The sequence below is a fragment of the Acanthopagrus latus genome, chromosome 1 (assembly GCF_904848185.1).
Source record: "Acanthopagrus latus isolate v.2019 chromosome 1, fAcaLat1.1, whole genome shotgun sequence".
NCBI classification, from domain to species: domain Eukaryota; kingdom Metazoa; phylum Chordata; class Actinopteri; order Spariformes; family Sparidae; genus Acanthopagrus; species Acanthopagrus latus.
In genome coordinates this window covers 9,450,865-9,474,725 of record NC_051039.1, presented here as the reverse complement: position 1 = coordinate 9,474,725, position 23,861 = coordinate 9,450,865, and the positions used below count along the sequence as shown (strand labels likewise).

The 23,861-nt window shown below is 42.2% G+C and overlaps 1 protein-coding gene across 3 annotated transcripts in view; it reads right to left on the bottom strand.

The window, feature by feature from the left end:
• The window catches only part of lrba (LPS responsive beige-like anchor protein), a 189,787-nt gene that overhangs the window by 41,543 nt on the left and 124,383 nt on the right, over positions 1–23,861 (bottom strand). For all 3 annotated transcript variants that reach the window (XM_037098981.1, XM_037098998.1, XM_037098989.1), the window contains exons 40-45: positions 13,961–14,078; positions 13,677–13,779; positions 11,408–11,523; positions 11,034–11,146; positions 5,142–5,282; positions 3,340–3,459 (exon numbers count right to left, since the gene is read on the bottom strand). In XM_037098981.1, the coding sequence (XP_036954876.1) occupies positions 3,340–3,459; positions 5,142–5,282; positions 11,034–11,146; positions 11,408–11,523; positions 13,677–13,779; positions 13,961–14,078 (711 nt within the window). The remainder of the gene's footprint in view (positions 1–3,339; positions 3,460–5,141; positions 5,283–11,033; positions 11,147–11,407; positions 11,524–13,676; positions 13,780–13,960; positions 14,079–23,861) is intronic.

The window sequence follows — 23,861 nt, the reverse complement described above, 5'->3', positions numbered from 1 at the left end:
ATGCAAAGCCCTGTCCTGGCAAAAAGTTTTAAAAATCTTCTACTCAGGCTTTTAATGCTTAAGTTTTTTAAAACATAGAAGATGCATGTTTAAAATAAGCTGAGCGACAACCTACGCATACTGTAGTGGTACAAACAGTCAGATGAGTGCAAGAAGCCTGGATCTTTCTTTTCCGAACTGTTGTGTTTCCCACCAAAGAGCACTTTCATCACATTATGTTTGAACTTTCCGAGCACTCAGGACTCTTTCTGAAGCTACAAACTACAGGAAAAAAGTGATGATATGAACATTTTTTTAAACACTGTTAGCATTTGCTGCGGTTAAGAGTTCATCTAAAAAGCTGACACAGGTTCAGTTTCGGTTAAGATGATAATGCAGAATGAAGGAAGCCAAGACGCTTCTAGACTACAGAGGGCTCACTTAAATTACCAACCATCCCCAGTGAAGGGGTCAGCTTTTTGGAAGCAATGAATAGAGAGTTAAAGAGAGCTGAAGAAGAACAAAACCCAGAAACAGGTTTGAGTAAAAGTAAAGGAAGGGCTCTCTGTTTAAATCCATTTCAGAATATTTGTAGGGATTGCTTTGTGTGCCTCTGTTATGACAGATAGACTGTTAGACAGCAGTATTTACTAAATTGTACCTTTATTCCTGGAAATTACATTTCTGACTGCTTGTCTGCTGCCCGAATTTGTGCGAATTTGGCCACTACAGAAAAAGCTTTAAAAAAAAAAAAAAAACTCTGAGCGTTCACTCAACTGTGGTTTTTCACTGTTCAGATGTACTTGTTTGCTATGTTTGTATCTTAGCAGCAGAAAAATGGTTTCTATTCCCCCCTCTCCCACAACAAGAAAAAGTCACGGTCAGCCAAATTCTTTCCTGACTATGATGATTTTATTTGGCTGTCCTAAACAACACAAAGTATTTTCAAACTGGCGGATACTGAGCAGAGATGCAGTTATGACAGGAGCTGTAACCCCATATGTTTAGTCATTCGTCATTCTTAACAAAGCAGAACTCGCCACAATGAGAGTAAATATTGAGACTGAGTTTGAGCCTTAAAACATGTAGATGAATCCATACTGAAATCCTAAACGCTTTTATTTCTTAAAAAGGATGGACCAGAATGTCTCTCACTTCTTGGCTGTTAAATGTAAATAGTAAAAAGAGAAGAGTGTGAAATGTGACCTGTGCTGTAAACTTTTGACTGTAGAAGTGATAATATATTGTTTTTTGTCACCGAGCACCGAGCATGGCTTTATTCATTATCGCATTTGGAAACATTTTTGCATAAAAGGTAAATAAACACATACAAGGTTTATGTTAGCATTGTATTTTTCAGTCAAATAAACTCTGATACTATAAATATATACTCCGATAGCCGTAAGGTACGATTAGTGGAACACTGGAGTCTCACTACAGAATTTGTTTTGGGATTTGATGGCAGTGTTGCTGGATGTAGACAAAGCTCCTGTGACGACGAGTGCTGACTGGTCCTCTCGAGAAGGACAGAAAGATACAAACATGTTGACAGTCTGACATCAGAGATGAACAGACCAGCGCCAACACCAAGCTGACATCCCCCTACTGTCAGGCGATGCTGACAGCATGGAAGCATGCAAATACTCCGAGCTAAAACTTGAGCCTGAGTAGAAGGTTTAGTTGTTTTTTTTTCTAAAGCAGATTCCAAGATCCAATATGCAACACGCATCTCTAGAAAATACAAATGTATGAACTCAAATAAAATGATCCTTTTTTTCTTAGATTAGCTGCACGATACATCCACCTCTCATCAACGGGGTGAAAACATCCAATCAAATGAGCAAGCAAACACGCAGGTTTAAAACAACACAGCACTTCCTCACTTCTGAAACCTCTTCACTCCACAAAACCTGACCTAAAACTAAAGGTCAACCTCTTAACGAGTCCTCCGGCTCACCCAGGTTCACTGGCTGCAGCCCGCTGTAAATTTGAGCTGGAGATGGTGGGTTGCACACACACACACACACACACACACTCACACACACATTCACTAACAAAACCTTGAGGGCTTCGCTCCCCAACACTCAAGCCTGCCTTGCATGGACCATTATGTGCAGTGGCCCCTTTGCTCCGGCCTGGTCAGAGGCCAGCCCCTCTGATCCCCAATCCTGTCCTGTCATGGGTCACTGGAAGGGGCTCTGGCCTCTGGGCTCCTCTGCTACACTTCCACTGTTGCTACCTCTAACCCCTCCACTCTTCCCTCTCCCCCCTCTGATGCCTTTAGGCTTAAGCCAGGGGTCAGGGGATTGGGGACTGGGGGTCATGCTAGCGTCACCCAGGCTAGAGACACATTGAATCTGGGTGTTGTAACCTATTATCACCCCTTCTTTACCAGTGGGGTATGAAAACACTGGGGCGTTTGGCCTCTGGCAGGGACACAGGGTTGCTATCAATAGCTCCAATGCAAAAGCTAAATGGTGTACTTAGCATACTAAATTGATACATCTCGTCCCTAATTCCTCTTTTGCCTAGAACAAGAATATGTGCGTCGAAGTGGATAAAGTCGACGGACATTCATTCAAAATATGCTAAAAATTCAGACTGAACAAGGAAACAAAGTGATGTGGACCAGATTTCCCCTTTATTTTGATCTGAAGTTGAGCTCTCACAGTTTGATCCACATTGACAGGTCCAGACCGAGAGAGCAAACGAGGGCTCTTGTTGGGCTTTCACAATCAAGCATTGGCCAGCTACGTAGTAACACAATCCATATGTTTTATCGGCGGGGATGTGAGGGGGGTGGTAAACGCAATCAAGCGTCAAAACCCCCAACACCACCGCTGTTCCCCCATCCAGTGACCCAGTGCCAGGAGACCAAGCAAAACCCAGCTTTGACAGAGAATGTCTGACTGTAGTCATAAATGTTTTAGGAGCGCAGTTAAAGTGTGCACTGGGGGTTCGAGGGCCCTCAGTATGAGAATGACCTGCGCTGTTGCAGGGCAGATCCAACAGCTCAGCAGAGTTTGGGGGCCCAATGGGCAGGGATTCAAGTCCAGGTTATAGCTGGCTGAATCTGAGACAGACGGCTGGGACAGATGAGGATTAGTCTAACGCTTTGATCAGAAGACCAGGAAGCTTTCATTGCATAGGGACAATGATTGGTAGTGACTGGACATTACTCTTTTGAAACCTTTTCTTCTTTGTCTGTAAAGATGTGGGATTGGGATTTATTCTCTCCTTTATCTCTTTTAACTTCTAACCTTCTTACAAGTCATCTTAAAAGGAAAGATGGTAACTTTTTTCTTTTGGGGAAAGTATTTTTGTATCATGTGTGAGCAGGCATCAGTGTGTGTAGAGCACCTTAACATCAGATGTGTCTCTCTGGCAGTTCCTCCAGGCCCGGGACACTGAGGAGAAGGTGCGGTCAGCGTGGTCAAACTTCCCTCCTTGGAAGTTGAGAAAAAATGTGGTGAAGGGTTCCTGTTTGAAGAAGGGAAAAAAAACAGGGTGATATCTGACTTCAGGATTCTGTTGCTGTACACTGGCACCAGCTATAGTGATAGTGAAAAACAAAACCCCTTGTTGTGCAATAAAAACATGCAATAAAAGCCTGCGTTTGTCTTTGACTATGTCAACAGATTTACACCAGAATCTACTCTTTTTACATCCTTTAACAAGCTGGAATCTTAAAATGAACAAGTGAAATAACAATAATCCCATTGAGCTACTAAAGCCAATACACTCCTGCTACTGATGCATTTCTAATCATGTATAATCTTGTTAGGACAGATCAATAGCTGTCTCTCTGACGCAATAGCCCCCAAGTGACATGGACACAATATGCTGGGCCACAGCAACAAAATACTACTGTAGATGGCTAATTAAGTCCAGCCTGAAATGACGTAAGCCTCATTTGTTTAAAAAGTGGGTTTTAACCACATGGTATCCCATAATGCAATAAAACCAACAGAACAGGATTAAGTGCACGGTTAAGTCCCACAAATAAACACAAAACACACAAAAACTGTTCACATTTATTGCACAAACAGTTTTCAGTTACTCTCCGATGCTAACTTTGGTCTGTAAGCGAGGGTTTCTGGTAAAGTGGCTTTAGAGTAAAGCCAGCTAATGATGTGCAGGGATCAATGAGGTAACTCTACTGGGAGTCACTGAGACAGTGAGCTACTGGGACAATAACAGGAGAAAACTGCACGTTGGAGAAACTTAGTAACCTCCCTCTCCCTTGAGTGCCGTATGGAAAGATTGATGGCATCCATTCAACAACGGTATCGAAAGCGAGAACGCCGGTGCACCATGCGCACTGCACATATTCTTCAAAAGCAAATCACACATGATACCTGGTATTCCTCAGCTTTGCTTGAGGTTAGCATTTTTGTCATGGCAGACATTTAATTGCAGTGCTTTTGTTGTTGTTCTTTTATTATATGGTAACAGCACATATATTAAAATCGTGTGCAACAACAAATGAGGAGAAAGATTCACGTGATGTAATATTCAGCATACACTTACTCTTAATTTGATATAAATAAATGTGTTTCTAGAAAGCAGGTGCGTAGTTCAGAATGAATTAATGAACAAATGAAACTCCGAAAACCATACAATAAATTTAAGTGTTAAAAAAAATACATTAAAATGCATTTGATGAATATCTCAAATATGCATGTGGGGCCTTTTTACAACTAGTGTATGAGCTTCTCATATGTATAAGTTTATGTTTATAAGTTTATGGTAATATCCTGGACTACTCATATGTGCACAGAGGAGAGTGTGAAATGTATATTGTGTTGAAAACCGTTAGCATTACAAATGATAATACACAATATTTCATATAGCCTTGACATGACTTTTTAACACAAAGCAGTTCTTCATTCCTCATTGCATTGGGCTGGGTGATCTGGCCTGAACATAATATCGCAATATTTTTAGGCTATGGGGAACCAAATCAAATATCATTTTATTTTTGTTCAGATATCTCAGTTGCCAACTATTGGTAGTATTGGTAAAATTAAAAACGAGATTTTTGACAAATACTCAGTTGTTTGAATGCATGTAATGTGTAAACGTTTGTGACAAAAATAACAACCAAGCATGTCGAAAATGAATGTTAATACTATGAATGTCTTTATGTACATTGCACTCACCACACGCAGTAGCCACATCAGGGTGAAGCTGGAGGTGGAGTAGTGGGTCCCATAGTGGAACTTCGGCACCTGATCATCTTCCCACGACTCGTATCGATCTGAGAAGAATGCTGCTCTCTTGGGGTTCAGTGCACCGATGGGCTAAGGAGAAATAAGAAAATGAAACGTATTGTAAACGATGTAAAAAGTGAGAAAACACAAACACAAAATGAACAGATGAACACAAAAAAAGACACATATATTGATGTGCTAGCAAAGGGAAAGCAGGAAGACATTGGGGAATTTTCCTGTGAATACATACAGGGACCACTATGCTATATAACAGTTGCAAGGCAAATGAAGCTGGTAACCTTTGTGCAATCTCAAATGAATATTAGATGATGTTTCCCTTCAGACAGAGATCTATCCTTTCCCACAGAGTGCTTTTTAGAGGCTGTGAAACTGAGCCCCTGCAGCTGTAGTCTGTCAGAGAAAACTAATGTGTTCCAATGAAAGAGCGCCTACTAGGAATATCAATAGCAAGGCTGCGGGTTCCTTTAATTTCTACTTTTATTAATCTGTAACTAATACACTGGTCACCAGCCCTATTTGTAGTCTGGAAAAATGGTTAAGTTGCATTAATTTTCCATCGCTCTGCAAAACCAATAACCCCGAGCTGCATGGCTATTATTTAAATACTCATTTATAGAAATCACTTTCAGGCTGGTTCAATTTTTATTAGTCTTCTGCTGGCTGTGCCTCATTCGCTCAAACCCCCCTTCATCTCTCTCCCTCACACACACACACACACACACACACACACACACACACACAATCAGAAACACACAGCGGATCAATGGTAATGGAATGATGGCCTTTTGAGGATGAGGGGCTAGTAGGGCGTGGATCAATTGGATCTCTTTCATATCACAGGGTGCCTGTCACAGCAAGACTCATCCAGGGCCAGTCACTGATATCGATCTGCACTATGGCTACTGTTTTGTGTTGGTGTAATGGGGCATTGCTTGTGTACATGTATTTGTGTGTCGTGGGAGTGCAGCACGCAGGATTTGTGCAGAATCGGGTGCTTTTCTCGGTTTAGCGCGAGTGTATTTTTTTGATTTAGTAAACAGCGTTCCATTGCATGTGCGTGAGGATTTTTACACGGCAAAACGCCTCGTGCCACCGCACCGTGCAGCTCTGCTTTGACAGTGATACACTGTGGGCTTCCTCAGGGCCACTGGGGGTGGGTGAGTACACAGAGTGAATTATACATCAAGCCCATTGGTCTGATTTATAGCCCTAATAACAGTCGGCTCATTAAAAAAAGAAAAGGGAGAGGAGGCATATAAAATAAAATAAAAAAAGACTGGAAGTGCCACAGTGACAGAGAGAGAGGGAGAATTGTGTGTGAGTGCATGTGGGGGCTGTTGGTTTGCGCGAGCCCGACATTGTTTACTGCTGTAAATTACTGTGGGGCTCGCGCTCTCAGCTTACAGTAGCTACTACAGAGCGGCGGTGACAGTGCTGTACATCAGAGCAGAGCAGAGCAGAGCGCCCGACAGAGGGCTGATGGAGCACCTGCTGCCGCCTTACCACAGATTGGCCTAATATGTCGTGGCGAAGAATAGCGCTCTGATGAGGACTCAGACAAATGAACCAATCTTGTGGTTTTAATTAGACTAGAGAGGAAGCGGCAGAACAAAGATGTGCCGGTGCTTTGAAGAGGTAAACATCAGAGAATGAATCTTGGATTAGTCCTAATCAGTTCTTCATTTACAGTGAAGATGGTGGTACGGAGCCATTTTAAGGTACTGTGATAGAAATAATTACAGTTACTACATGGCAGAAGCAGCTATTTCAAGAGAAATCAACACATCTTGTACATCAATTGTTATTAGGCTTATGTTTAAAAGCACAGTTGTTGTTCTTATTATGAACAACCACCATTCCTGATGGAAATCTACCTGACCTGACTCTGAAAGTTATGTTCACGACGAGGTAACGTTTTAAAGTTTCAGTCATGTTATGTGTTGTCACATTTGGCGACTTCTAACCTCACTGTCTGATGTTTTCCAGGGTTAGGGTTAGGGAAGTTAAAGCTGCAGGCGATCAAATGAAACACGCCACTACCTCGATCAAATTCCTCCATTTTAGGAAACAAATGGGACGATATTATTACCCAAATCAACAAAATATACAAATAATGGTCGAGTCATTTATATTTATTTATATTTATTCATATATTGAACTGTCCTTTGGCTGCTGTTTGCAGAACTAATAAGGAATTTCTGATCGGATTCTGATTGTATCTTTACAAACTGTTTTGAGTATTATGACATCCACCTACTTGAGTGGCACAGAAACATTAAATGTTAGATGATATCTAATTCTTTCTGTATGCCAGCCTACCTGAAATATCCTCCATGGAGACTTTGTTTGATAACTAAACTTGGTAGATTTATCCTCAGATTGAGAGCACAAATATTTAAAGAATGTGTTTGTGTACTTGGAGGAACATACATCTTATGGAACAACAAAGATCTTCCTGAGAACTATTAAAAGTACATTACCCAGTGCTGCCTTGCTTTTAAAACAATAATAGGTCACTGGTGATGAGGTATAATGGCTTACCAACGATTTGAGCATCACTTGGGCTTCGAGTCATAAATCAAAAGAGCCTTTTGAAAGGAGTGTTTATGTATAATGTCCTATTTAAACAGTGAAAATGGTGTGGAGGGCCTGGGGGATAAACATATGGGGTGCGTATGGTGAGATCAATACACCATTAGCTGATGTTGGCAGTGAGTAGTAGTTTTATAGCACAAAGGTGCAGGAAACACTCAATAAATCCTCACCATTTCTGTTGCTATGTAAACGTAGACTACCTAATCTTTGATTAGGGGTCTGACAATTCTTTTAATTGTTTGTTGTGCTTCATTAAAGAGCCGTACAACAACTACAATGACCAAGCTTTTGCCTTCGGGGGAATTTTATGACCCGTCTGACCAATTCAAATCATCCTACAGACATCTACTATGTAGGGCAAGAGCATGTTTGTGTGACAGTGTGTGGAACTTGCACGATCGTGGTTGTACGAAAGCGTAAAGGAGAGGAGAGTTACAACACTTGCAGCCGGTCCTTCCGTGTGCTTATCGTGACTACAATGTTATCTCGGGGGTCGGCGTTTGATGTCAGGTTGAGGTTAGAGTTTATGATAAGAAAGTCCCCGGGGTCAGAACGGCTCTGGCAGCGAGGGAACATAAATTCTGTGTGGCCTCTGTTGTGCCGGGGATGATGACAGTGTGTGACACACACACACGTTCATGGCAATTTGGCTCCTCAATGTCACTGGAGGCTTCTCAGATGACCTGTTTCTATACGAGACAGCCACCAACGTGACATAAAAGAGGAGGGGGATAAGAGAGATGTGGATGGTGAGAAAGACAGACAGAGTGAGAGGAAGAAACAATAAAGGGGAAAACAAAGCAGGAGGTGGTGAAGGATGGAGACAGCTAAAAAAAACAAGACAAACAAATAAATAAATAAATAAATAAATAACTGTGAAGGTCAGAAAACATTAGGATGCAAAGAAAAGAAACACGGAGCACAAATGATTGCGGGTGCAGAATGGGGCGGTGGGGGTTTATTTGGGGGGGCTGTATGGTGCCACTCGCCCCTTTTTTTCCCAGACATTGCAGTCTGCCACGGTCCACTGGTCATACACTGATATCACACGTGTGTCAACGACATGAATAAAACAGATGTAATAAAGATTGGCCCCGCTCCCTCCCTCCCCTCCCCTCGTTCCCTCTCGCCTCCACTCTGAGGAGAGAAGAAGCACAGTAAATGATGTTGTTCTCCTTCTCTTACACTCCTCCTCTCTCTTTTTACTCTCAGACTGTCTTTCTGTTTCTCCTTCTTTCACCCATCTCCCCTTCATTCGTTTTGGTCCCCGGGGCTGCGAGGCTTGACTGAGCACAGGGGCTGAGCTGTCCAAACTCCAACACCAGTGCAAAGGGAGAGTAGCAGGGGAGGCAAGAAACGCGCTAAGAAACTGAAGGAGGGCTGTGCGTTTGTGTGAGTCCGTGCATGTGTGTGTTTGTGGGCCGAGCGCAACTGTCACATTTCAGCCTACTGGGCAACATGAAGCCAGATAAACAGAGGAATTATGCAGCTTCATACTGCGGGGAGAGCTACACTGGGAGGGATAAAAACAGAGGATGGAGACACAGAGGAGCAGATCGGAAGTGAAAGCAGGACTGGGGAGAACCTAAGGGACAAGGTGTTGACTGTTGGGGTGTTTGAATCTGTATGACAGGGCGGTGTGAAAGAATGGAAGTGTGAGTGGATGGTTCATGTGTCTGGAGCAAAAGTGCAAGGCTACCGTATTGGACTGGATTGCACTCTGCAGATATTTGGTTTTCTACACTCAATTTCAAAGATTTAATGCATTTTAATGAGGTTTGGCTAAAAGCTAATTATTTCAAAGGAATCGCTGATATCAGACAATTTGCTTCACACTCAGTTTCTCACCATAGAGCAATTACAAACTGCCAGGTAAGCTCAGACTCAAAAGAACGGACTTAGAACAAACCACTGGAATATGTAATAAGACTGAAACGACATAAGGGGGCAATGCAACAAACTTATTTCACACAGCACCTGGTTGAGAATGGAGGAGAACCAAATGTCCCATATGCAGAGCTCAACAGCTGTTCTGAGCTCTAAACCCAAAATGTTTTTCAGCACTTTTTCAGAAATATTATAACGTGAATGTTGGACAATATCACTCATTCCAGCTTCCTAGATCGTATTTTATCATCTCTGCCAAGCCCCGGAGTAATTTAACTCAACACTATTTTTTGCTGGCTGCTAAATGTTCCATTCTGTCTCACTAGGTGAGTCCTCCCCTCCTCTTCCTCTCCCTCACCCTGCAGGAACATGGGATGCTCCCAGGACTTGAACAAATGCCTTTAAGTGTAACTCTAAAATGCATTTCCTCCGACGTATCCCCTGTCCATTAACACATGCCTTTTTGTTTCCATGGCTGATTTATTCAGTCATTTTGGTTCCAGCAGCTCGACAGTCGCTCAATCATTTCACTCTAAAACTAATCCTCTGTCCTCCCACTACTGGACAACATTACGCACAACTGATGTGCAGGCTGCCGAGGGGGGCTGGCAAGCTAAGGATCATGTTTTTTAGCTTTTTGTTCCGTGTGTGTATGTGTGGACCAGACAGGGAGTTCATGCAAGTAAATAACTGCATGTCTACTTATAACATGGGGGAGAATCTTTTAAGCAGTTTCAGCTGCGTGAGTGTGTGTATTTATGTGCCAGGGAGCATCTTAGGGCAGCTTTCATTGTTTTAAGCCCAATCACTTGATACCTGGAGCTACCAGGGAGAATTACTTCACTTCCTGGGGTGTTGCAGAAGGTCAAACTTGAAAGAATTCAATTATGAACGACAGCTACACCGGAAAGAGAGAACATTAGCAGTTTAAATCTTCTTTGACTGCAGCGAGGCAGGGCTGCTGAAACTAACAAAAGTCAACAACTGAACTAGATTATCTGTCATGTTTATCACCTGAAACTTTAGGAAATCGATCACCACAGAGTCACAATTTCGTACATTTGCAAACAGACAATAGATTAGCAATATCCAAAGATACACAAAACGAAAAAACATTACTGTAATTGCTTTTAAACTTTGCAGTAACGTTTAGCGTTTATTAGTTGAATGAGAAGGATGGAGCTGTACTTAAAGGCAGCAATCAGCCACCGCTGACTAAAGAGCTGATTTCCTAAACTATGATCAATGGCAATTACACAGCAGCTAATTGCCCCCCCCCCCATATGTTTCTTCCTAACTGCTCTTGCTAAGATGAAGATGAAGATCTGAGTATTCTACCTTCGACAGATCTCTAAAGTTGCTGGGCAGAGTGAGGTCAAGTTCCTCTGAGTCGTAGTTAGTGATAACCCAGGGGAAGACCGGGTACTGGTTTAGGTCATTAAAGGTCCGACCTGGTGGAGGGAAAAGAGAGGGTGGCAAACATGAATTAAATCATGGCATCAAGGATGAACAAGGCAAACTCATAATGATTTCTGAAGCTTTTGTGTTTGTGTACATTTACGTTTACATTTTCCATTTAAAAAAACGCTCACTTTTAACTTATCTTTGGCTTTGCAGAATCGTATTTAACTAACATTTATTCTGGCAATTGGGCTGACATTTCTTGTATGAGGCACAATCTGCTGTAACATGGTGTTGGGCGTGGTTCTCACCAGAGATGGTGTTGAGAAAGATGAGGTACTCAAAGTTGGATATCTCACGGCGTTGCCAGCGTTGGGTCATGTTGGCTGCCTTGAATAGCTGCTTTGGTGTGGCCAGAGAGATACGCCTGTAAAGTGAAAGATAGAAAAAAATGACATGAAAACATTTGTAGACATTCAAGTGTTTCCTGCCCTGATAAGAGAGCAAAAATACTGGGAAGTGGTCCAGAGACGAAGTCAGTCACCAGAAGAACAGACGAACAAGCCTCAAGTTTCATTAGACTTTTGCAATACATATGTCATTATATGAAAAATCTATTCTTGCTAAGTTACAGTCTTACCAATTAAGAAGACAAATATGCAATACATCTGGTCGAACACGTATATTTGCGTGCATGTGTGCACACAGACGCATAACCCGGAGCATGATATATGCAGCAGGTCAAAAACAAATGACCCCCAATCCAATTAAAACAAAGGAAAATGATGGAATTAATCACTGTCAGGGTGCGAAATTATAGTCATTAGGCCGCTCAAAGGTGAAAATACGACTTTCAAATACAAATGAACTGCAAGACACATTTTCTTTAATAATCTGTGTCGTCACCTCGCATGTGGATTTGTCGCACGTGTCTGTATTTTCTGATTAACCCTGATAATCACATCACAGTTGCATGTAAACATTTGAGAGGAGAAAAGACAGAAGGTACTAGTTTCAAAAGCAGTGCGATTATATGCAATTATGAGCAGCAATTATTAAATGGATAATGAAGTGTGGTTGTGTAATTATTGTTGTGGCGCTCTGGACATGAAATAATTTGTGCTGCGCTGGCTGTATGAGCCGGTGTGTGTGCTGCCCCGTACAGCTGTCCTCAGGTCAAAGAGGCAAGGTGTCCCTGGCCTGCAAACTAGCTTGATTAATGAACCCAACCCAAACACACACACATTCTCTCACCCCAACTCTGTGTCCATGTGTGTTATGTACACATACACTCTGTATGCGTCCAGGCTGACTCATTACTGGATGCACTTTCTCACTCAGACTGATTACATAGCCCTCAGTGTTCGCAGTTGCTAAGTGCCGATTTTTATGTTTCCGAACATCGAGAGAACATTTCCCATAGATCCTAAATCTTATCCTGACACACATGTGTTAACTCCCCAACATATTCACAACTGTCATAGATAAGTTCAATGAAGACAAAGATTTCACAATATGCAGAATGATACTGAAGCAGATCTCTGCTGTTTTATACTTCACCGTGTCTTTGGATTTGGTTTGTAGGATTTGATCTTGCCAATTGTTTAAATATATTTCTACTTTTAGAAATGGGTTGCTGGTTACCATGTATAGTATGAATGAACTTTTAATGTGAAAATATTTTACTCTTTCTTTCAGTGTTTTTTCCATGTTAATCTTTTTTGGGTTAAACAGTATAAATACAATCAATAACAATTACATATTTACCACCATATAATGCATTAAGCTCAAAACTTAAGCTGGTTTGCATCACATACTGTAAAGTATCTTTCATGGCATATTTTAACTAAGACTTCCTGGCCATGATCCTCTACCGGGAACACACATGCCAGTCGGTGGGTTGGGCCTCAGCAGAGAGCAGACATGATGGGGTGGAGGGAGGGCGTGTGCCCTGCAGGCTTACATGTAACTATTTGCTCCACACTGATGGAAATAAATAAATGAACTGGACTATGTATGTGTGAAGCCAATTATGTTTGGGCGGTGAGGGTGAAGTGGGAGGGACGGGCAAATCAGTAAACCAACCCCCTGCGTGCATGTGACAGCAAGAAGGGGAGGAGGGAAATAAAGTGTAAAAACGAAAAAAAAATTGGTGGACAAACAGTCCAGAGGAGCATTTCAGCTCAGTTTCAGGAGTAATCTCATAATCTCATACCATGCCTATTCATGTACATGGTGCATGCATGTGCTTGTGTGTACACTTATTACATTGTATTTTAGTTTCTATTATATGTGTTACAGCTTCCAGGGCTGGTAGGAAGGCAACAGGTAATTCTTTCTATAAACAGGATGAAATGATGAAGCAGAGATATTGTGACTACTCTTCACGGAATCATCTAAGTCATAGCTAGTATAGTCATAGTGTGCGAAAGGCCAAAACGCAAATAAATAACTGTTATGATAAAAACATTGTGTAATACTGTTAATGTTCCCAAGATGTGGTGCTGCATGTGTTGCAGCCTGCAAAAAATAACACAATAACATTTTTCAACAGGATGTCTGTTTCATTGTTCGTCTCACCTGGTCTGTGGAAGACCAAAGTTCGTGCCCACCCCAACGCGAGGAAGACTGTGGACCACCTTCTTTACTGTGGCTGCATCTGGGAAGTTTAACATGACCGCCGCTGTAGAGAGGCACAGAGAAACATCTAGTTAAATCAAGGATTATCTCCAGTATTACATGGTACAAAATCAACACACTACCACTCAGCTCTTGTTGTCTCCTGTATTATTCCATGAGAAACACAAAAAAATATGCATACACAGTCAAAAGGCTAAATGGGAAACTAATGGGTGTTGTCTTACTTCTGTTGGCCATGAAGATTTCCAGAGCTGTGTTCTGCAAGAGGTAGCGTCTGGAAAAGATGGCACGGATCTCTGTGAACAGCCATTTTCCATGTAGACCTTCTGTATAGGCTAGAATCTGGATGGCAGGACAGGAAAAGAGACACAGAAAGGACAGGGGGTGAATTAAAAGGGCATCATGAAAATATGTGTTTTTTTCCAAGAAAGAGACCAGAGTAGGACAGAAAATATTTGAGGAAAGGAAAGGAAGGGAAGGGAAGAGGAGCAGACAGAAGGCAAGGTTAGTTCATTTTTCACACAGCGATGGCACGACGGCCTGAGCAGCACGATTAATGTCTTATATTGATCAGCCTCAATGAAAAAGAGATTCCTTCAGCGAGAGAATGGGCCCCATTCAGCTGGAAGGAGTGAAGGAAACGTTTAGTCCACTAAAAGATAATCCATATTACAGCATGCAGCTGAATGGGAATATAACAAAAATGTATCGTTTTAAAATATGGTGATGATTTGATGTGACATGGACGAGGCAAAGAGCCCAATTCATGTGGCTATTTTCTGTATAACGAGCTAACTGACACCGGGGTTTAACAATATCATGTTAGCTAGCTCAGGATTTACTGTACGTCCATGCCCCCATGAAGTGGCTGTCAGAGTAACGTGTCCTGATGGCTGTTACAGTGCCTGACAGACCTCTATGCCTGGCCCTGCTCCTGTGATTCGTGCACCTACTAATCCGGCATTTAGGTTTGCTGCTAACCTACTTAGCGCCGCTCTGTTAACGAGGCTTTTGCTTCAACCTCTGCTTTTAGTTTCAAAAGCGTCCGCTGACAGAGGGCGTACAGGGACATGGCAGAAAGGTAAAAGGGACACTTTAAAGGTTGTCACAGCATGGTTCAGAGACCGTTATTAATCAAAAATATTCAAATATGAGCGAGCAAGCTCAGCCTAGAGTTAAGTTAAAGGAGCTCATTAGAGGCAGGGGGACAGCGGAGGCGACCAGCTGAGGCCTTTGCCAGCCAGCTGAGGACGGCCTCTCCCTCGCTGTCTCTATGAGGAATAAGACCTGCCTGCGTCACGGACTCACTTCAAAGTCTCTGGAGTTCAATTAAATGTGGATTAGTGGCTTGGAGAAGCTCGCTGGGGCTGCATCCACGAGCCTCCTATCTTCCTTAACAGGGGCTCAAGATGGCTATACCAGTCACCGCCAGCCCGTAGCAAAGCCCGCCACAAAGTACAGCACCCACAGGAGTAAACAACACAATTTTTCATCCTCAAGGAAATAGCCTCTCATACAACAGACGAATATATCCACAGGAAGTGAAAGTCTTAAGTAAAGGTGCTAATTTAAGATGTTTTCATCCACTTTGATTCATTTTTTGTAAATAGCTGAATGTAATAAAGTCATGTCGACACAGCAAATATGAAGCTGAAGCCAGTTCTGAAAATCAATTTTCAATTTTTAAAAATGTCTGTTTAAATGTTATAAGCTTTAAAGATGCTGGTATGCAGCTTTTGTTATTTGTAGACACATCCAGGCTAGTTGTTTCCCTGTTTATGGTCAATATGCTAAGCTAAGATAGCTCGCCACTTGCATTAGCTTCATACTTAGCATACTAAATAAGAGAGGTGACATTCTTCAAATCTCATGGAGAGATGGCTCCCTTCCCAAGTTTCTTAATATCTGGGGACCCTTTATTAAATGTATTTAGAGGGGGAGGCGTCGACCTAATTCTGTCAGAGTTACAGTTTTCTGGTCTTTGTCTTGGACCTTCCCTCACCTCACTTGGTTTCGGTCACATGGATTCCATCTCTGACCATCAATCCACTGGGCTGGACTGCAACAGCAGGGCCAGTCCTACAAATGTGTCTGTCCGTGATTGCCTGGACCAGTGCTGTAACCTCATCATTCACTCAGTCAGTCGAGTCTTAGCCTTTCCCCAGTAGCCACTGCCCTTTTACCAAATTCCCTGCAACTCATCTCTTAAATATCATCCACTGACAAAGGAATATTGTGCCAGTCTAAGACACTGCTTCACCAGATCATTCTGCCCATCTGTCCATGTAGGTGAAATGTTTCATTTGACTGACTGTGATTTAGTTGAACATAACAATTGTGTTGCATTGTTGTTGACTGGCAGTCACATCTATGACATTTTTATTTAGTTTAGTCTACTTACAAGTGTATGTGTTTGTGCTGTGAAAGTAAAAAATCCTTTTAAAATGTTTTTAAAGAATGGAGAGGGGTTAAATTGAAGATGAAATTGTGGTTTAGATGTTTACAATTAAATGACCTATTATGGCATATATATATTAGAAGACATAGTATCTAACTGTATGATAGTCAGAATAAAAACAGCTTCCCCCCTCTTGGTGCAACTGAATTTCGATGACAAACATGCTTAGACACCTGATTACTTTTTTCTTTCCTGACAGACATGATGGCTGGATGGCGATGAGATAAACATGTCAAGGACCCTACAGAAATCCCAGTATGTATCATCTCCAACCACGGAACTTTTAATACTACATAGCCTCTACAGCTTCCATCTGATCAAAAATGAAATCCCTGTTTTCAGGTGTGTGATGAGTGACTGCTAGGGGAGTAACCTTTCACCTCCAAAAAGGGAGTGGTTGACTCATTTCATCCCCAGGAGTACACTCATAGACCTCCCGACGGATGTCAAGAAGATGCCCAGGGCTGATGTGATGAAGTTGCAGTCTCCGATTCCACAGATAGATATGACACCAGCGGAGGCAGCCAGATATCATTTTTCCCTGGACCGATGAATCTCCTGGAACGCTGTAAATAGCACTGTATGTTCCCAAGATCATTGTCCCTATCGGCAGCGCCCTTTCCCTTGCAGATGAAAAAGCTGAGCCGGTGACAAGGAGCGTGACAAACTATCCGTGCTGTAATGCTCTAGCTGCTCTGACCACGTCTGGACAAATTACAATGGTGTGGAGGTTATTGTCCGAGCTGGAATTATGGCTGCGCCGGCTTCCTCGGTGATATATAGTAAAGGTGGGACCGAATCATTCAAGCTCAAAGAGATGATAATGCTACAGAAACAGAAAGAAAAAAAAATCATCAAAAACCAGACTGTGCTAGTCTTGCGTCACATTTACATTTTGCTTTCTGAACAAAATAAAAATGATAAAAATAAAAATGAAATGACCGAGGTTGAGAAGATTCCAGACAGGGAACATAAAAAAGGATCAGGAGCTTTTTCGTCAACACCATGGGTTGAGTTTCAAGTGCAGTTTTATTGATGTTTCATTTCACGTGGAACATTATCCATGGATTCAGGTCTGGTGCGTCCCGAGATCAATTTCACAGCGTCACGCGGGAGGACACGGCCAAACAGAAAACAAAGGAACTAGTCCTGATTGCAAAGCTTTCTCCCTCTCTCCATCTCTCCCTCCTCCTCCTCCTCCTCTCTCAACCTGTTTGTGCGCCGGGCTGCTGCTCATTTCTGAAGCACTGTCGTTTGTCTCTGTCAGATGCCCAAAAGACTGCGGAATGAAGAGGGACACATGAAGAGGGGCCTGGTGACTGTGGTTACGGTGTGTAACCACACATGCACACACACACACAAAAACTGTCACCGCTGAATCTCACAGACAGTCCTTGCCAGTGAACCCTCGCCATCCCCCCTTTTTTCCTTTGGAAACCCGGTTTCCTCTACCCACCGCTGCCTCTTTAGAAACATGGGTAAAGTCAAGCAGAGGAACATGGTGACAAGAATGAAATTTAATTGAAACTGCACCAAATTGGTGGAGAGTTAGGGAAGCAACAGACCAACTATCAGTAGCGTGGTTCAAGATAGATGAGGCTCTCAACTGCCTTTCCCTGTCGCCAGGCTGAGTGTGTGTTTTGGGGCTGATAAGACCCTTGAGTTGAAGAGGACGGAAGCCACTGCCAGTTTCTAATAAAGTAAATCCCTATTTGTCATAAAATTTGCAAAAAAAATTTTAAAAATCCCACCAATGGCGTTGATTCTGTAGAGGAACAGCGGTGTTTGATAAGTGGTATATGCATATTGGCTCGTTGAGTTTAATGTGCTGTGCATCCACGAAGGAAAATGCGGTGATTGAAGTTCAATTTGTTGCCTGTTATTAAGTATTTCCGCATGGCTGCCTCAGTTAAAGGATAATGGATGAGGGATTTATTATTACCTTTTGGTCAAATGAAGTGGTGTGGGAGATAAGGTGATGAAATTAATGAGCGGGAGGAAGAGAGGTGATCCATCAACATCAAAATGGAGACGAGGAACAAGCGGCATTGGGAGAACTTGATAGAATTCATAATAAAATTTAAAAAAAACAAAAACCTGTGGACATATCAGCGTGTAGGGTTGCTTATTGCTTTTCATTTCCCAAAAGCTGTCTACCTCCCCAACACATCACAGAATGATTTTACATGCAAACAATGGACGCAGGTTGCCGATTCCAAAAACTAATTAATCAAGACTCCATTTCCTTTTTATAAAGGCACGAACACAAAGAGGACCACTGCATGAAAGTACATCATAGCCACAGAGTTTGAGACTCATTCTCACTTGACTGATCCCTGAATCAAGCCATCGACAATCACCAGACTTTCAGTGGGCTGAGACGCTGACAGCACTTTTACTGCAGCAGCAGAAAATGAGAAAGAAGGCGCAGACAAACGCAAGCTGACATTTCAGGGCTTTTTGACACTCTCATCTGGTGCATCTGCAAAATTCATCTTGCATCTTACAATCCTTCCATTCCTCGCCCATATTCCTGTTCAGCTCCTCCCACCTTCCCCTGTTCCACGCTGGTAAACGAGGACTTGTCACCCCCATCAGTAAATGAGTTCATCGGACTAACGAGCAAGCAAAGGGCTCCGACACACTAACAAGGGGTCTGTTGGCTGCCTGTGCCTCTGGACCAATCAGGACCCTCATCACCGTTGACACAAAGCCTCCCCAAGCCCTCTGGAGCCAATTAAGACAGATTTTGCTTTTGAGATTGAGTGATAGCCGCGGAAAAAAAAAGGTAGGAGGAGGGAGAAGGAAGGACCGGACTGGAAAGAAAGACAAAAAGATGCATCAACATATTTTCCGTGACAAGATTTCTTCAAGGTAAGTATAAGGTTTTAAGCAAGGTATATGGTTTGTGAGTAGTTGTTCGGAGGTTCTGCTTGGGGTAAAATCAGCAAGTCATTCAAGAGGAAAACAAAGCTCCCTCACCACAAGAACCTGGAATCATATGACCTTAAGACAGTGGAGCCACATGACTCTACTTTCACACTCCAACAGTTATCCTGTAGCCTTTGTGCCTCAGCAGGAGTATGATTTAACCAACTGGTTCTAAAACCATCTCTGTTTCACATGCTCCATGATTGTTGAATTATGGGAGCGGTGTAGCGGGGCGAGCAGTGAAAATACTGAAATATAAAAGGAATAAAAGAGATATACCTGACTGCAGACCAATCAACAGCCAGTATGACAAACAAAAGGACCTTTTTCCATGTACCTTCAACATAGAAAAATGGAATGGAACGGTCATTCAAATCGAAAAGTCAAAAACTTGGGCCAGATTCACAGAACCTGAGATCACTGACATTAAGACAATATGGCAGTGCACACAGTGAACAAACTGTGGAATTACATTTCTGTCTATTTTTTATTTTACGTAGCTTTTCTGTCATGAAACATGCACCAACAGCTTCGTAGCTGACATTCATATTCCTATTTGGTTGATTTGTGCTTGAAAGACATCTCTGTGAGAATGCATTACAAGATTACTACTCCTATATTTGTGCCATAAGTGTGCTAATCAAAATGGTCAATAGATGTTTGTTAAGCTCAGAGATTTGCCATACAAATGTCAGTTACATCCACGTTTTCCAGAAGGATGCATTGGGCTGGGCTTAGATTGGAGGACTGATTATCGACTTCTGACCTGATTTCAACAGCAAGGTGTTACGAGAAGGTTGTTATCACTCTCATATCTTTCATGGAGCTTCCTGGCCTCCAAAACTACAGGAGGTCACTGTACACAGCCAACACATAGTTCATAAATTGTTGTTTTCACACCTTTGATTTGGTAACGATTTAACAAGATATAAGGTGAGTTTTAATCTAACATAATCTAACCAGCTGCTGGCTCTGCAAGAAGGCAAATAGGCACATTTTCCTATTAACATAGAACTACAACTCAAAACTCAAAAAGAACAGACACTGATGACAGAATACTGGACACATTGGCAACAAGCTTCAGTATATTAGTAAGGACCATTCGTGTTCACCAATAATTGATAGGCACAATTGTTCTACCATCATATAACTAATTCAAGATGTAATCACTGTTCACATATAAAGGTCTATTTGCCTTGAGGGAAGTAAAACAAACTACAAGTTCCTTAAAAATAAACTCAACTAAGACGCTGCGCTGGAGTGTGAGAGAATTAAAGCAAAATAAACAAGCCCAGCTTGTCGCAAGTGTGAGGTTATGAAGCCTAAAGGCTCAAAGCATTCAGCCCCAGACGTCACCCAGTAAGAGTTTGCACTCCCTGAATAAAGTCCCCCTTTGAAAGGATCTTTGGGGCCACTTAGTCTGAATTTAGCCTAATAAGGATTAAACCCCTTTTCGGCCTTTTTTTTCTGTTTGCCAACAGGTTAGCCTTTTCTTTTTTCCTTTCCTTTGCCGCTGAGCCTCTTGGAGTGGGAACAAAAAAAAAGGTCTTGTGTGGATTTAAGGAGATGCTGCAATGGTCTCGGGGGTTAATTGGTAGAGAAGTGAACGCTTCAGTGTAGCAACTCATTAAACATTCCGCCTTTGGGCATAAGCTATAAGGATGAAAAGCCTCAGAAGAGCCCTGACACATAATAAGATACTATAGCGACAATACTTAACACTAATGGTGGCCGTAGTGGGGATATACATAAACATGGAATTCATAATTAAAAATATGACAAGTTTTAACCTCAGTAAACAAGATAATGTGAGATTTTTTTTTTTTTTGCTTTTTCAATACAAAGGGGTAATATATCTTTAAAATTACACAGATATAGTATTGAGTAAAACAGTATCAGTAAAACAAAATAAATAGCCCCAGTTTTTTTTTTTTTTTTTATATTCAAGATCTCCAGCGCTTCCTTTTTGGCACGATCACAGCTTAAAATGGGGGCCACAAAGGGCAGGGTTAGTGGCTCAAAGGTGACGGGGAACAAAAAAAGGATAAGGCTACATAAGTGAAGGGAAGAGGGGTGTGAAATGTAGCAGACATCCGTATATTGAGAAGATCCACTCTGCAGTCTTTGCATTATCACGATGCACATTTAAAACCACTTTTCTTTAAAGATCTACATTCAAAACTGATTCACTCTTGAATCTAACTTTACTCATGACAATGCAATATAGAAATGTCATGGTATAGATTTGGACAGCACTGTAAAATTTAGCAGATATACAGTGCATATAAAAACACAGACTTAAGACACCAGCCGCTTCGCCGATGCGACCTGAGTAGTGTTGCAGAGCACCTGTAGAGATCGCACTCAAAGGGTTTCATACATTCCTTGATTTGTCAAGCTCTTCAGTAAACACTTGCACATCAGGAAAAGGAGAAAGAAAATCTATATGCTTTTCAGTAATACTTCGAAAATCAAGGAGACAGCCCAGAACCACAGCTGAAGCACAGGAGCCATTTTTGACTCAATGCTATTGTCCCCCCCCACCCCACTCCCTCTATAAGCCACCATGGCAAACATCAGACAGGTTAAGATCGCTGACCGGCTCCTATCGCATTCTCCCCGCTTTCCTTCAATCTCTCATTTTGCTGTTTAGTGATGGATAGGCTTTTTTGGGGTTGGTGCGAGGCTTCGCTGAAGTAAATTCTTCTCTAATCCGGCTATTGTCACCAGCTTAAGTGGGTGTGGGGTGAAAAGTACACCCCTCTCGCGGAATTCAGAGTTGGTTGTCCGAGGCGAAAGAAGAGGGGGAGAATAGGACTCGAATAAAGGAAGGGTTGAGGAGACTTCTGAGAATCTGAAGGTGACTCAATTGGAGCTACAGGTTTATCAGTGACAAGCACTTTGAGTTACTGTAAAGGAGTGAATTGAATTTGTAGCAATTTTGAAAATGTTGCTGATCAGAGCAGGGAGAGTTGCGAGCTATTAAGGCAAAACAGCAAGCTAAAAGTAGCTAAAGTGCTTCATATAACAGAGGAACTGCAGAGATAGTAAGAACTCAGAGAGAGTCACTATAAGCCACCACTTTGGCATTACACATGCCTCATTTGAATGCTTGTTAATATACAAACTTCAATTATTCCAGCTTTATAGGGTTTGGACATTTTACAATTCAATTTAACTCGGACTCAGCACTTCATTTTACTATCCAGACTGGATTTGACTGTGATTGCTGGTGTGAAACAAATTAGATGTGCATCATATCTTGTTATTGAGATGTAAAAAGATGGATAACCAAAGGTTTAGAAAAGTCACCAACAGACTGCTAGTATAACAGATCATCTGTGTAGTAGAACTGCATTTGTTTTTGTTTGGTTTTTTTAATTTATACTGCATTTTATTCGACAGTCTTGCTTCTATAGAGCAGAGGCAAAGCTCTGTTGTGCTGATGTCTGCTAGAAAGGAGTCTTGGATGAGTAAGTAATCTGCAGAATGTCCCTATGGAGGTGCAATTTCAACCAGACTGGAGGGGTCATTAACCATAATGGCAATGGAGGCACCAGAATTCAGCAATGTAACATTCTGCTCTCGGGCACATGAGATGTCTTTACAGACAGAGTGCATCAATCCTATCGGCGAACCTTATAAAAACAAATGCATCTGGTCAGAATTACTCTTGATTTCTTTTAGGAATTAACAGGTTGGGTGTTAAGTCCCCATCCAGACATTTTATCTTTGTATTTATGAGGTATTCAATGATTAGAAATACAGATAAAAGGAAGCTCAGCAACACACATATTCACTCATATTGTACAACATATGGATCTAGTTTTATCATCTGAAATTCAGCACAGACCTTCCTGACACATCAAGACCGCATTTACAATTCCAATTTCCAATACGCCGGGCTGGACATCGATCTTTCAATTGGAGTCGGGTGTCTCTCTGACCTCAGCTGAATAACGGAGGCTTGTGTGAACAGCAGGTACACAGGTGCTGATTGTAATATCAGTAGCCTACCAGGCAGACTGGCATCCATAAACAGCCCTATCCATCAGGCTGCTGTGTTGCCTTTGACACGTGTGTCAGAGGCAGACGAAGGGAATAAATGATGGAGAGAGGGGATCAATCAAAGGAAGGGAGGGGAGGCACCTGCCCCCTGACTGGTCCAGTCAAGCCCAGAGATGGAACATGATGGAGGGGCTAGGCTCAGGTGCAAAGAGGGGGTGGCAGCTCTTTGTCTGGGGGTGCTTGGTTAAGTGTGAGCCAGGTCTCAGCCACTGCGGTCTGTGGTTTTGTTAAGGTCCAATGTCAGGTCACAAACAGAGCGACAGAGAGAAGCTCAGCATGTTTATTAGTGAAAAGAGATGGTGTGGTTATTTGTGTGCTTGTGCGTGTGAGGGAAGAGCAATTGGAAGCGAGACATTAGTCATCATTAGGAGGCGTGATGACACTGTGTCTAATGGTTCTTTATGTGACTGCTAATGTGGCATTTGTCTCTTTACGCCCTGTCCTACCTGGTTACCACTTGGTGCAGAGATTCATCGGCCTGCTTTGCACAAGAGTCACAGTTTAAATCTAGTCAAGGGGAAAAGGAACATTCCACTATCTACTAACTGAACTGAAATGGTCTGATTAGAATTGAAAAATAAAGCCCTCGGTGCGGGACCTACATATAGAAAAATCAACAGCTACTGAGCAACAAAGGTGCTTTGAGCTGAATGCTAAAAGCAGCATGC